This window comes from Topomyia yanbarensis, chromosome 3, assembly GCF_030247195.1.
Source record: "Topomyia yanbarensis strain Yona2022 chromosome 3, ASM3024719v1, whole genome shotgun sequence".
Classification (NCBI taxonomy): domain Eukaryota; kingdom Metazoa; phylum Arthropoda; class Insecta; order Diptera; family Culicidae; genus Topomyia; species Topomyia yanbarensis.
In genome coordinates this window covers 345,300,456-345,315,865 of record NC_080672.1, presented here as the reverse complement: position 1 = coordinate 345,315,865, position 15,410 = coordinate 345,300,456, and the positions used below count along the sequence as shown (strand labels likewise).

The window sequence follows — 15,410 nt, the reverse complement described above, 5'->3', positions numbered from 1 at the left end:
GGAAAGTGTGGGGCTTGCCGCAGCGAAAGAAAGAAGCCTCTTCCAGTGAATTGAGCAAATTGCTCGTTTTACAATGTGAATCCCGCCGCCCCAGAGGTAAGCTGCCTCCCATTCAGAACCCCGGCTACGATTGAAAGTGAAGACCAGAAGCGAATCCGATGCCACTGCTTGCTGCTGATGGTCAAATTCGCTTTTTATTAATGAGGCGAGAATCCAGCTGTGGAGAACGATTCACTCAAAAGTAATGAGCGTAGCTTTTCAAGGACCGTTCGTCTGGGTGGAGGAACAACTATCAAACCGAATGCAGAAAAGAAAGAATTGTCTTCGACTGAAGACAAGTTTTTCTTGGAGAATGGTGAAATGAACATATCATTTTTGCGGTTGCTTTCGAAATGTCTTTCGTTCGATGAGGACTTCCCGTGGGTTTCTGCTGGCTGGTGATGGGTTGTTGAGGGTGGACGGTACCAGCCAGCGGGTGTTAATACCACGCTTCAGTGAGTTTATACGCTTGCCGGGCGGTGGGTGCTGGGATAGTAAAGAAGCTGTCGTTAAGCCAGTGGGGTGGAACAGGCTCGCCAGACCAAAACCGGGCGTCAAGTCGGTAGAAGAACGGACGCCGTCAGCCAGTGCTGCACGTATCTGGTGGGTATGCTGGCGGGAAGAATTAATTACGAGAAGTATAGAACTCCTGAGCGATTATAATAACGATTATGAGCTGATGTAATTCTGAGATTATGGGCTTGATTTGTTGGATGGGCGAATAAAGCTAGCGGCTGGAGAGTCGGATGGGTGGCATGACTAAATGATCGCTGGTGTAGAGATTATTTGTGGATATATTAAAAAATGTGTTAGAAATACGTTGACCGATAATGTAAATTAAATTCCTTGTGATATCTGGCCAAATCAAAATCGGAGCTCATCAATACCTTTGGAAAACTGGCTCTTAATTTAAAATTTCCTAAAAAAATAATTCTGTCGCCTGAAATGTTGCATGACGAAGTTTCCACCCACAAAATGTTGTGCACTGTACAACACATTTTTCTAGGTTTTGCTAAAATCCCGGGAAACGCAAAAATCTTGCAAATCGCGGGAAATAAATACAGGTCGGACTCGATTATCCGGGGATTCGACTATCCGGGGATTCGATTATCCGTGATTCGATTATCCGGGGAAAATGATTCGATTATCCGGGTGTTTTGAAAAAAAAAATCAAATTTCAACTATAATGTCTTATTGTAGTGCTGATTCGATCATTGCAGTCAATAGAACTTTTTTTTGGGCAATTGGAGGGTCTAGGGTTAACCTCCTCTCAAATTTTAACCTACCTCAAAAATAGCTTATATATGGGTTATTCCGCGCAAAGTGACCTAAAAAACAAAATTTGGAATCGACCTTCATGGATTGGAACCAGTTTTGAAGAAATTGTTCATTTAGAGCCAATATATAATAACCTAAATTGTTGTGTCGTTTAAACAGCCCCTCAGTCCATGGGAACACTCTTAACGTGGTACCCGGATATTTTTTTTAGGTTACAAATAATGAAATTCCGATGTTTTAACCGTAGCTGGAAATTGAAACTTGACATCTTAGAACTTCACTAAGTCATGCTTTTGGGATAATAATCTTTTGATGTAGTAAGAAGGGAGTGCGGAGGTGCTCCTGAATTTTTTACTACGTCACAGGCCGACGTGGATACCCGGGCACCCCCAAAACTGATATGCCAACAACTAAGGTAATTTCCAACCGATTTTGATCCTTTTGGGTGTTTTGGATTCAAGAACTCATCCACTTTTAGACTTGGTAAAAATGAATCGGGTTGTTTCAACCGGTTTCCGGGAATCCGAATTTCCGGAAGCATGTTCCAGTGCTTGGATACTATTTGTGAATTTCAATGGAATACTAGCAATATGGGTATCAAAATTCTTGGCATAGCATCAATAGGCAGTATCTCGTGGTATTGGAACCATTTGGTGATTTCACCCCGGATCGGACATTCCGGAGCAGGTTCCCGTAGGGCCGTGAATTGCCATTCTATTCCAATTCCATTTTGCAAACTACCATAGGGTCCCGTAACAATAAATAACAGACTTCCGAGACAATTCGAAGAGTTTTGATACTCATTTTGCTACGGCATTATTTAAATTTACAAATCATACCCTAGTACTGGAACATTACTCCGGAAAATCCGGATTACCAAGAACCAGATCCATTCATCCGGTCCAATGTAACAGAATCCAAAAGTAGACGAGTTCCTGAATCTAAAACATCTAAAAGTGTCAAAGTCGGTTAAAGGAAGCCATAGTTATGAGCATTTTAATTTGTGGGTACCCGGGTACCCTCGTTGGCCTGTTATAGGTGTTTTTTGTTGGACACATAACGGTTAATTTTAACAAATTATTTAAAAAAAATGTGTTTATTCGGATTATATCTCTGGTGCTGTTTGCACTAGAATCAATCAGCGAGATATTTTTTTAAAGCTTTGTTTAGGGATTCCAAAAAAAAAGAAAAGTTTTGAATGCCAATATTGCCAAATATGCAACTTTTTAATTTTACACTAAAAGTACATTTTATACAGTACATATTTTTGCGCCCGCGGTTTAAAGTTTACATGGGATTTCGTATGGGGAAAACGTCTTTTACAAATTAATTCTTCCAAGAGTCGCCCGTTACCTTCTAAAAATAAATAGATGTCTGATTTTTACAGAAAATCTGTCAAGGAAACCAAGTCTAGAAGACCACGAAACGATCTGATGCTTGCGGAAAAAGTTATTAAGCTAAAACCGATTGATGCCCTGAAGATTGATGAAAATTTCACTTTTCATAGCATCACTGCTGCTGACAGTCGAATTATATACAAAATTTTAAACTATCTCTCATTATGTACAAAAGAAACCTCAATTTATCCCCCAAAATTTTTGCGAAGTGGCCAAACAGTATAGATAAATGATTTAGACACATTAAGAGAAGATTAAAACAAAATTTCGTTTAATTGGACAACCAACAGCAGTGGTGCTAGGAAAATGAATATTTTATCAATCGTCAGAGCATCAATCGGTTTCTGCTTAATAACTTTTTTCTCAAGCATCAGATCGTTTCGTAGTTTTCGAGACATTGATACTTTGTTAAATTTCCTACAAAAGCCACATAACGGTTTATTTTTAGGAAGCAATGAGCGACTTCTGGAGGAATTATTTTGTGAAAGTTAGTTTTCCCATATAAAATCCCATGTAAACTTTAAACAGTGGGCGCAAAAATATAGTTTCAGGGATCAAGCTAAGAATTTGCACAGATGTTCTAGAACCCAAATGGTACACAAAAAGTTGCTCGGAGCTGGAATCTATTTTTTGTCCCACCCTAATGTATACATGCGTCTTTTCATATGTATGTTTACAGGCATGCACACATGTGTGTATATATGTGCATACACTGGATATTTGAAAGTAGATCGCGATCGGTGGTCCGACGAAACTTTCCCTTAGAGGTTGGAGGTAGGTTCAGCCCGCGGTGGCTATGACTCGATATGAGGATAGACTAAGTTGTGGTTTTATTTGAAAGTGCACATTAAAAATACTCTTGACTTGTGTTCCTACTACCCAATTCTCAAACGAATATTTATATCAGACTAGCTCGCGCTTTTAGCAATACTCCTAAGGCCGGCTGTTTGGAGTTCAAATTGCTGTAGTTTAGGGAAAAACTAAATCACTCTTGATGGCCGGCTATCCAGAGTTTAAATACAAGAAAAATCATAACTAAATATCTTTTTGCTCTGAGTATACGTGTACTCGGAGATTAACCATCCCACCGCATAAAACATATTCATTTTGTGGTCGCATTGCCTGCTTGTGGCGAATCCTAGACCTGTACCTGTCCTTCAATCCAACTCCGTAATATCTATGAAAGCGTCGCTGAGTCGGGGGCCTTCCTTAAGTAGGTATTACATCAACATTTCCTACCCTATCCTAAGTATCGGTGAAGATGGTCGTGGCCGGCAATAACGATTCTCATGCTATTGGTTTACTGAACTCATAAGAGATAAAGTTCATTCCCGATCATTTATCTCACAAGCAAGATGAGTTGAGCTACCTATAGGCAACATGATAATCGTTAGTATGCAATCTACGAATAGCACCGTGCTTCGCAACGCAACGCAACGCAACGCAACGCAACGCAAAGTTATAAATATTAGCATTAGAACAGAAGTTATTACAATTAATCTGATTGGGTCCCACTGAAGCAGTGCTGCCAGTGATAGTTTCTGTTAATGGCGAAAATGAAATTTTGGAATATTTTCTTAGACTGGGAATATTATTGAAAACTGCTAAAACTTTCTAATTTAGATTGCCCTCAATTACCTTTTTCATGCAATTAGACTAGATCGGAAGGTAAATATTGAGCAGCTGCAAAAGAAGCTCCTATCTCTCTTAAACCAGGTTTTTCGTGTTTCTTGACGCCAACAGTTTTAAGGAAAAATAGTTTTGGGACGGTAGAAACAAGTTGGTCAAGAAATGGTTAACGAGATTCTGAAAAGAGACCCGGCCGTCACTGGAGTTGATTTCAATTCTTGTGTAGCTCAAGCAAAGAGGGATGATAGGCTATGTAAAGAGGGCGCCAGTAGTACTTCTCGCTGAGGCGCCCGGGAACCTGGTAGTCCGTTGCTAGTGACAAGTATGAGTGGGACAGTTTGCGAAGACTACACGCGTAGTTATTACCTGACAATCCAGTATTGGTCAACTAAATGATGCTACAAGTTCAAGGACAAGGATCTCTTTGTGGGTGCGCAACACGCACTCTTCTAATTAGAGTGACTAGACATGTTAGCTGTGATATGTGACACTCCACGTAAATTAAACTGGAGCCAAGAAACAGACGACCGCCAGTTTACTTACTAACTTTATTTTTTCTGGTATTCGAGTAATCGAATCAGTTACCTCGGAAAATGTAAGCCCTGGGTAATCGAGTTTGACTTGTATTGCAAAAGACACACCTTATTAAAAAGTTTATCTTAGAATTCTTGTACAAATAGCTATAAACAACTGATACATATTGTTGACTCGTTACCAATATGAATAATAAATGACAACCAACTGAAAATACAAATCACACCCTGAAAGTCTGAAAAATCGACTAGGGCCAAAATAGGTACATTTACATTTACCATAATAGGAAAATTTGCCCTGGTCATTTTATTTCCAATTTCTCCACGAATGAAGCTTAAATTCATGAAATAACGCAAAAAAAGTTTGATTCGATTATCCGTGTGACGTCCCTCGGACGAGCGCACCTACTGTCGCACTACTCTGGTGGTCGACATCGATATTGCCGATCGATCGACGCGAGAAGTGTCAGAGAAACGGAAAGAAGGAGGAAGATAAAAGGAAAAAAGAAGTTATATAGAGTGGTCACATGCAGTGCTGTGCTGATCGGAGCATCGATTAAAATTATTATTAATCTCGTTGTTATGAATTATTTAAAACTAGTTTAGCCTAAAGATCAGGTAGTAGATGAACTTACCAACTACAATTTATAAACTAAAAGCATTATTTCTTAGACTATATATACAACTTAAAGCTAAAGGTAAACCTAACCTAAAAGCTATTTAAGTTACTTACAAAACTACAGGTAAAATTATATAACTAATCTAAAAAATACAGAAATAATAATGAAATGTACGCATAGATAGACATCACGATCAAGGCCAGGATCCACGATCGTTGGGAAACATAGAGCGGGAAGATTGACTAAACGTGAGTAAATATTATACACATTGAACTATATTTAGAGCAAACTGTATTTTCGCAGGATATAAAAATATCTAAATACACGGATATTAGTGCATCTCGGAAAATTGTCTTCGTTCCCTCCGAAACCGAACAACTTTTTATATCGTTTACCAACGAGCGATGTCGGATCCCGGTATGGATGCTGCTAGCAAACCCAAAGGCACCTCTGGTGCGGTTGTCGTAACGTCCACCCCCACGTCTGTACACCTTTCGGACACAGAGCATAAGACCAAACCGTCGGTTAATAGCTGTACATTGTGTAATAAGCCGGATGACGATCATATGGTGCAGTGCGATACGTGTGATGTGTGGAATCATTTCTCATGTGCGGGTGTTTCTGAGAACGTCGAGGAGTGCAGCTGGATATGCTTGAAATGCGCTACCGTGAAAGCAAAGAAAGGCACCAAGTCTCGACGAAAGAACACCTCGAAGCAGAAATTGACGAAAACGTCACGGAAAACAACAGTTCGGGCAACAACTGCAAAGACGGCGAAGAAGGTAACCTCTAAGGCGGAGCGGAAAAGTAATGTTGGTGGTGCGGATGCGAAAGGCGAAAATGTTCCAGTCGTAGAAACCATAAGCAAAGATTTGGAGAAGCCGACGAAAAGTCGGACGTTGAGTAGAGCGGACTCAGTGACATCGGCAGCGTCGCGAAAATCCATCAAAGCACGTTTGGATGTGGAACTGCGGAAGATTAAAGCCGAGGAAATGTTGATGCAAGAAGAGATGCGGCTTATGAGAGAGTTTTCGAAGAAGAAGTTTGATGTTTTGAAGAAGATGGCTGATTTCGATAGTAGCGACGAATCCGCAGGGGACCATCAACATGAAAAAAGCAATAAAAACAAAGTGCAAGATTGGCTAAAGCACTCTACGAAGAAGGAAGTGGAAACCGATGGCACCAGCGACAGAGAAACGTCTGAAAGTGACAGTGATTCGGATTGCGATACGGAAGTTTCATCTTGTCTACAAGCCAATGATGCAGATGGCGAAGAAGTGCAATCCGATGAAGAAGAATATGGGATTAGTGCACGATCAGTGTCAAAGCGGCGACAAGCGTTATGCAGCAACAAGCGACTTTCTAAAAGTGAGGTAGCTGCACGTCAAGTTGTTCCTCGTGAGCTGCCCAAGTTCAACGGCAATCCAGAGGAATGGCCAATGTTCCTATCAACGTACGAAGATACCACGGCTATGTGTGGGTACACAGCAGCCGAGAACATGATTCGTTTGAGAAACTGCTTGAAAGGAGATGCGTTTAATGCAGTTCGTAGTTTCTTAATGCGACCAGAAACTGTAGGAAAAGCGATCAGTGCGCTGAAGTTGCGATTCGGTAGACCGGAAACGATTATTGAGTATTTGAAGGAGAAGATTATTGCGATATCACCCATCAAATCGGATGCGATGGAAAAGCTGGTTGACTACGCCTTGGAGGTGCAAAACCTTTGTGCCATAATACAAACTTGTGGCGGAAAGGAGCATATGTGTGATACGACTCTGTTGAGGGAACTTGTCAAGAAGCTACCATCGCAAATTAAACTGGATTGGGCGCGCTACAAAAGGACTAAAACGAAGGTGACACTATCCACATTCAGTCGTTGGATATACACCCTAGCAGAAGACGTGAACGTGGTATTCGAGCCTCAGTGTCGATCTAGCAGGACTCAGGAGTCCCGAGAAATCCGGAAAGAGCGATACGTCAACACTCTCGCCGAAGTTCCTACCGAGGATGGCAGAGATATGAACCAATCCATTCATTCTACTCAAAGCAGTCAGCCGGGAACCGAAGGAAATAAACCCTGTCCAGCATGCAGAGGGGATTGCAAATATCTGGGGAAATGCAAACGTTTCCTGGAGCTGTCATACGAAGCAAGATGGGCAACAGTTCGTGGATTTAACTTCTGCCGCAAGTGTCTTAGGCAGCATAGAGGTGGTTGCAATTCTGGGGAGTGTGGAAAGAACGGCTGTACCTTTAAGCACCACATTCTGCTCCACAAAGATTTGCTTGAAACATCTGCATCGACTAGTGTTTCTAATCAGAATGAAGAACGCAATGTTAATACGCACCAGTCCAGTACAGGCCCCGGTTCCTTCCGTTACCTGCCGGTAACACTATTTGGAAACGGGGTGCAGATGAAGTGCCACGCATTCTTAGATGACGGATCAGAGTTAACGCTCATCGATCAGCAACTTGCCGAAGATCTGAAGCTCTCTGGGAAGGCCCATCCACTCTGTCTTAAGTGGACTGCAGGTACTCATCGTTACGAATCTGGTTCACACAGTGTCAACGTTGAAATAAGCGGACAGGAAGGAAAGCGAACGTTACTACAAGATGTAAGAACAGTCGAGGAATTGCAGCTACCTTTCCAGTCGTTGGATATGACTCAACTAACGGAGAAACACGGCTATCTGCGTGGAGTACCTGTGGAATCTTATTCCAATGTTCGGCCGCGAATACTAATCGGTTTGAAACACGCCAATATTATGCTCGTTCGAAAAAGTCGTGAAGGCAGGATGGGTGAACCTATTGCTGTAAAAACGAACCTTGGTTGGACCGTATACGGTGGTTGGACATCAAAGAACTGCATCAATATCAGTCATACTTACCACGTCTGTAGCTGTAACCAACAAAGTGTTATACATCTAAACCAGATGGTTAAAGATTACTTTTCCCTTGAAAATTCGGTGGTCATACCGACGCAATTTGAACGACTGTCGAAGGAGGACAAACTAGCCATGTCTTTACTAGAATCCCGCACACACTTCAATGGAGAACGTTATGTAACGGGGTTGCTGTGGCGTTCTGATAAAGTTCGATTGCCAGATAACAAAACAAATGCTATTCGCCGTTGGAGATGCTTGGAGAAACGCCTGGAGAAGGATAAAGAGTTGTCGAAAATATTGGACGAAAAAATCAAGGACTACCAATCCAAAAACTACGTCCGTAAACTTTCCACAGAAGAACTCTCACGAAAGTACGAACGGGTATGGTATCTGCCCATTTTTCCGGTATACAACCCAAACAAACCTGGCAAGATCAGGATCGTGTGGGATGCTGCTGCGTCAGTATATGGAACCTCCCTAAATTCGACACTCCTCACTGGTCCGGATCAGTTAGCGTCGTTGGTGGGTATCCTGTATCAGTTTCGCGAGCATCGAATTGGTCTCTGTGCCGATATATGCGAGATGTTCCACCAGGTGGGGATCATCGCCGAGGACCAGCAGTGTCAGCGCTTTCTTTGGCGCGATAGTGAAGAACATGGTGAACCAAGCACTTACGTCATGCAGGTTATGACCTTCGGGGCGAGCTGCTCCCCGGCCACAGCGCAATTTGTGAAGAACAAAAATGCCGATAGGTTCGAAGGCGAATACCCAGAAGCAGTGACGGTCATTAAGGAAGGACACTATGTGGATGATATGGTCGTAAGCGTCGAAACAGAGCAGGAAGCAGTTGCGCTGGCTGAATCAGTCCACTTTATCCACAAGCAGGGTGGATTCGAAATTCGCAATTGGGTTTCCAACTCACCGCTGGTATTAGCCAGAATGCACGAACAGCAATCAAGGGAAAAGGATCTGAACATATGTGCTGAACTGTCGAACCAGAAAATCCTCGGAATGTGGTGGGATACGCAGGACGATGTATTCAAATATAAGATCTCCTGGGCGAGATTTGAGTCAGCCTTGCTTGATGGAAGCCGCTGCCCTACTAAACGGGAGATACTTCGGACATTGATGACCATTTACGATCCTCTAGGTCTCATTGATCATTTCTTGATCCTGCTAAAAATCTTGCTTCAAGAGGTGTGGCGTGCTAATGTGGAATGGGATGTAGCTATCCCCACCAATCTGTACGAGAGATGGCGTGACTGGCTGCGTCTGCTGCCAGAGTTGGAGAAGCTGCGTATCCCGAGATGTTACCGGCAGTTTACAAAGGCGACAGAAGCTGATGCGATTCAATTGCACATTTTTGTTGATGCCAGCGAAAGTTCCATGGCAGCGGTAGTGTTTTTGCGATTTGCGAATAATGATCAGATTGAGTGCTCTTTGGTTGCAGCCAAGACACGGGTGGCGCCGTTAAAATACACATCCATTCCACGTTTGGAACTGCAGGCTGCGGTTCTTGGATGCAGACTGGCAGCTAACGTTACAAGAAGCCTTAAAATGAAGATCTCCAAAAGAACGTTCTGGACAGACTCGCGAAATGTTCTTTGTTGGTTGCGAGCCGATCACAAACGGTATAGTGCCTTCGTCGGATCGAGAGTCAGCGAAATTTTGGAGTCTACGGATATCGTCGAATGGAGATGGGTTCCAACACGATACAATGTGGCTGATGACGGGACCAGGTGGCGCGAGCATCCTGATTTATCTTCGGAAAGCAGGTGGTTTAAAGGTTCCGCATTCCTGAGGCAGGCAGAAGTGGAGTGGCCCATACTTCCACAAAAATCCCTTATCACGGATGAAGAAATGAGACCTAGTGTGCTATTGCACTTCCTAGCTCCTGAGGCGGTAATCGATGTAAACAGATTTTCCAATTGGCGACGTTTGCTTGCTGTGACAGCGTACGTGTTTCGTTTCTGCGCGAACGTTCAACGTCACCGCAAAAGGGATTTATTTTGCAGTGGACCCTTATCACGGGACGAACTTCGCAGAGCGGAAGAATACCACTTTCGGCAAGCGCAACGAGATGTTTACCAAGACGAAATTGCAGTGCTGGAGACTAAAGATGCGGTGAAGCGGATTTCGAAAGCAAGCTCTCTCTACAAGCTAAGCCCATTTATAGACGACAGTGGTGTCATGCGGATGCGAGGGAGAACTGGGGTGTGTGCATATCTCCACAACGATGCGAAGAATCCGGTTATACTGCCACCGAAACACATGATCACTTCGTTAATCCTTGTGCATTACCACGAAATGTATCTACACCGTAATTACGAGGTTGTAGTTAACGAGGTACGGCAAAAATTCAGTATTTTTCGCCTGAGACAAGCACTTATATCGATTCGCAAGAACTGCCAGCGGTGTAAGAATCGCGACGTTCTTCCCCAACCGCCGGAAATGGCAGACCTACCCGCAGCCAGACTATCAGCATACACGAGACCATTCGCGCATGTAGGGGTCGATTATTTTGGACCGATTGAGGTGGCTGTAGGTCGCAGGGTCGAAAAGAGATGGGGGGTTCTGCTGACCTGCCTGACAATAAGGGCAGTGCATATAGAGATAGCCCACTCCTTGACGACAAGTTCCTGCATTATGGCTCTGAGGAATTTCACGGCACGAAGAGGTACACCTATCAGCTTCTATAGTGACAGAGGGACTAACTTCATAGGAGCCAAACGGGCGCTGCAGGACATCTACCAGACGATCGACTACAATCAGTTGATGCGTGAATTTGTCACACCAACTACTGCATGGCAGTTCAATCCACCGGCATCACCCCACATGGGCGGAAGTTGGGAGCGCCTCATCCAGTCGGTCAAACGGAACCTTGCTGAAGTTTTGAGAATGCGGAAACCCACTGACGAGGAGTTAAGAAACGCACTGACGGAGATTGAAGGGGTACTTAACACACGCCCTCTTACTCATGTTCCTATCGAAGACGAAGCGGAGGCTGCACTAACACCCAACCACTTTCTGTTGGGTTCTTCTGATGGGTCGAAACCGTTGACCTTGCTTAATACTGACGTTTCTACAATACGTAGGGGACATCCGACTTCTCAATGGCTTGCCAACCTTTTTTGGAAGCGTTGGATCAAGGACTACCTTCCGGATATTACGCGGCGCACCAAATGGCATGAGAAGGCGAAACCTCTTCAGGTTGGTGACATTGTCGTCATCGTGGATCATGAGCATCCTAGAAACTGTTGGCCTAAAGGACGGGTCATCGGTGTAGTAACCAGTGGAGGACAAACTCGCAGAGCTACTGTGCAAACCGTGCACGGAATCTACGAAAGGCGCGAGTTGGAGTAAGAGGAACCGAAGTGTACGGTCCCCATACCGGGGGGGAGTGTGACGTCCCTCGGACGAGCGCACCTACTGTCGCACTACTCTGGTGGTCGACATCGATATTGCCGATCGATCGACGCGAGAAGTGTCAGAGAAACGGAAAGAAGGAGGAAGATAAAAGGAAAAAAGAAGTTATATAGAGTGGTCACATGCAGTGCTGTGCTGATCGGAGCATCGATTAAAATTATTATTAATCTCGTTGTTATGAATTATTTAAAACTAGTTTAGCCTAAAGATCAGGTAGTAGATGAACTTACCAACTACAATTTATAAACTAAAAGCATTATTTCTTAGACTATATATACAACTTAAAGCTAAAGGTAAACCTAACCTAAAAGCTATTTAAGTTACTTACAAAACTACAGGTAAAATTATATAACTAATCTAAAAAATACAGAAATAATAATGAAATGTACGCATAGATAGACATCACGATCAAGGCCAGGATCCACGATCGTTGGGAAACATAGAGCGGGAAGATTGACTAAACGTGAGTAAATATTATACACATTGAACTATATTTAGAGCAAACTGTATTTTCGCAGGATATAAAAATATCTAAATACACGGATATTAGTGCATCTCGGAAAATTGTCTTCGTTCCCTCCGAAACCGAACAATCCGGGTGATTCGATTATCCGGGGTGAGATTTTTTTCAAATCCCCGGATAATCGAGTCCGACCTGTATCCGCGTTGAAAGCTCTAGCTGCAACTACAGATTACTTGCCAGACCAAATGTTTGCAGGCTAATTTTGAAACTTTTTTGTTAGTATTTTTGCACCGCTTAGTGGTCTTTCGAGGAATTGTTCCCTCCCCTAGACTGATTGGATTGACGGTATTATAAACATCTTCAAGAAATGTTACATGTATAAGTTTAAATAAACCTAGTGCATCAATTATCAATAATCTATCCTACTTTATTCGTGAATCTCCATTTAAGGTAGCAACTAGGAAAATAGCCATCCTTATTATATTGTAAATAATGATAGTTTTTCATATTGACCTCTAACAGAAAGAGATTTAAGATGCTGATTGAAATACGCCTCGATAAAGGTGCATCGAGGAGGCCGAGAGGGCTTATTAACGTTATCACACGCAACAAATGCGTTAATATACAAACGCTTGAAACTTTCGCGATCATTAACGTCCACGACCTCGCAAACATGAAAACAAGCTGGTGATTATATTACTTATATTACCTATTATAAACTTATAAACGCGGCCTCTAGTATGGTCCTACAAATGCCCGTGTTCGCGCAATCATGAAGAGATGACATCCGGATATAGACACATCAAAGGGTGTCCTCAACTGCGAGTGAAATGAGTGCAGCACAAAATACATTTCACCCATTGCGGGATAACACAATCGTGATTGACTTCGCAGACCTGTCTTGGAGCTTCAGTGTGCAAGGTGGAAATGTTGATTCATGTGAAAATGGAACTTGTTCTTACTGAAGTTTCACACATCCAGCTACACCATACGAGACAAGTAGTACTAATAACGTTCAACTCCTTAACCGAGGCAGAAATCTTCGTAGCAAAGAACGACATGCAACACGACGTCGAATATGAAAACTTCAAAATCAAGATCCCCATGTATATGGACCTTCATCTGACGGAAATTCGTCTCCACAATCTGGAACCGCGCAATAATATGGATTATATTAAAGGACTCATGCAAAAGTATGTTGAATCAGTCACAAACGACACATGGACAAACTTTTTCCCTGGTATTTTCGGTGTTTTGGTGGTGCGAATGCGGCTGAACTAAACTATATCGTCTTACTTGACCTTGGAGGGCAGATCATCCCAAAGTGTTAACTACATATAAAGAAACCTATGCACATACGCTAGGCAAACTCCCATGTACCCGTTCTGTATCCAGGCGGCACACTACGGGAAGCCATACGCCAAAACAACTAAAGAAAACTCATCTACTACAACGAACGTCACCAAACATTCTTCGACATTTACTGATACACCGCAGACAGCCGGCCAAAAAATAAATACCGGACAAACAATATTCCACGGTATCCGCAAGCCAATAGTTAAAATACCTAGAGCAGTAATAAACAAGAATGAAGACGGTTATACCAAAGTCACTCGATAACGCAAAAAAAAACTTCTAACAGCGACAATCAGAGCTATTCTAGTGACGACGACATAGACGCAAGCACGAACGAGGGAGAAGGCAGACGCAAGCAGCAAGCGGCAGAGGGTAAACCTGCTCACAACCAAGAAAGAGAATCAATACGAGAATATACAACAGCAATAATATTAGGTTATTTTTTTATTTTATCTTTCATGAATTGTAACTAATTATCAAAAATAGATGCATGATTCTCGTTGTTAACGCCCTAATAAATAATAATAGTAATAATAAAATGACACTCATTTTCACCAGACAACACGTTCACACATGGCGACAGCGGCCAGCAGCTCTAGTGATATGGGAAAACTCGCACTTCTCGAATCTGAACCGTACACTGCATATTAAGTATCAGATTTAACCCTTAAATGCGCAATGTAGTTTTATGAGTTTTGTGAGACAATTTTTAGAGAATTTGAAAAAATTGCTTTGCACCTTGAAGGGTTAAGGTCCGCGCGATCATTTATTCGCACACGCGAATATGCGAATGACCACAAAGTTCTAAAATCGAGTTCACACATGCGAAGTTACATACACGCTAGCACACGCGAAATACAAACACCCACGCGATCGCATACGTTAACATGGAAACGCTTGAGCCTTTCACGATGATACACAAAGACGAACATACACTCGCGATCTTCGCGCACATCTACGCCAATATAAAAACGCTCCGATGATTTAGTGAACGTTATAGTACTAAGAATCTGATAGCGCGGTCTTAAGCGCAGACAAATAAACACACATACTCACGCGATCTTATCGTTTCTACGCCCACGCATCTGAACCGTACACCCAATATCTCATTCAGATTAAGGACCCACTGCAATTGGTCTTAAGTAGCGCTTTAGTGGGTAACATTTCCCGTCTCGATTGCAATTGTAGTGAGTGTCTTTAAAAAAAAACAAGTTTGACAACATAACGACATACACACTTTTCAGGTTACGATGCAAAAATAAGCTACCGATTCACATCAGGGACACCCCAAGTAATGTGTGATGAACAATTATTTTGTTAGGCTAGTATGAATAGGCACAAAATTCAGTTGAATATGACTGCATTGAAAATAGTACTTGTTATTCTTCGTTATTTTCTGGTTATAGGTTCTCTCCGGTTTTTTTCGGTTCCAATACCGCAAATACCGGTTTTTTGACATGCCTCGGTTTACCGAACCCTAAATTCATCTTAAAATCTTAATAACATGAACAAACTTTTCATAGGTTTAGTTTTCCAGGTTGAATGAAATAACAATCTGAACGTGCGAAGTAGCAAAAAAGTAGTATTTCCTATACTAATTTCCATGCAAGTTTTAAACGCAATGCGTAGATCCGGGGACCAATCGCACCCAACATTTACACAGTCATTAGGGATCATAAAAAGAATTCAAAAAAGCCCTGGATGTTATGAAATATGGCCAACTCAAACCTGCTTTTTCCCACTGTTTCTGTCTACTTCGAATCCGGTGGATAATGATAAATAAATAA

At 42.4% G+C, this 15,410-nt stretch overlaps 2 protein-coding genes across 3 annotated transcripts in view; both read left to right on the top strand.

Moving 5' to 3' along the window:
- The window catches only part of LOC131690757 (uncharacterized), a 752,331-nt gene that overhangs the window by 323,558 nt on the left and 413,363 nt on the right, over positions 1-15,410 (top strand). The gene's annotated exons all lie outside the window — the stretch shown is intronic.
- On the top strand, positions 5,283-10,755 carry LOC131688137 (uncharacterized). Its single transcript, XM_058972289.1, has 3 exons — positions 5,283-5,619; positions 5,677-10,698; positions 10,742-10,755. The coding sequence occupies exons 2-3, from the start codon at positions 5,901-5,903 to the stop codon at positions 10,753-10,755; spliced, it is 4,812 nt and encodes a 1,603-aa protein (XP_058828272.1). The 5' UTR covers positions 5,283-5,619; positions 5,677-5,900.

Excerpts from the sequence above, each read along its gene's own strand:
- LOC131688137 (XM_058972289.1), top strand. The coding sequence starts at position 5,901 with ATGTCGGATCCCGGTATGGATGCTGCTAGCAAACCCAAAGGCACCTCT.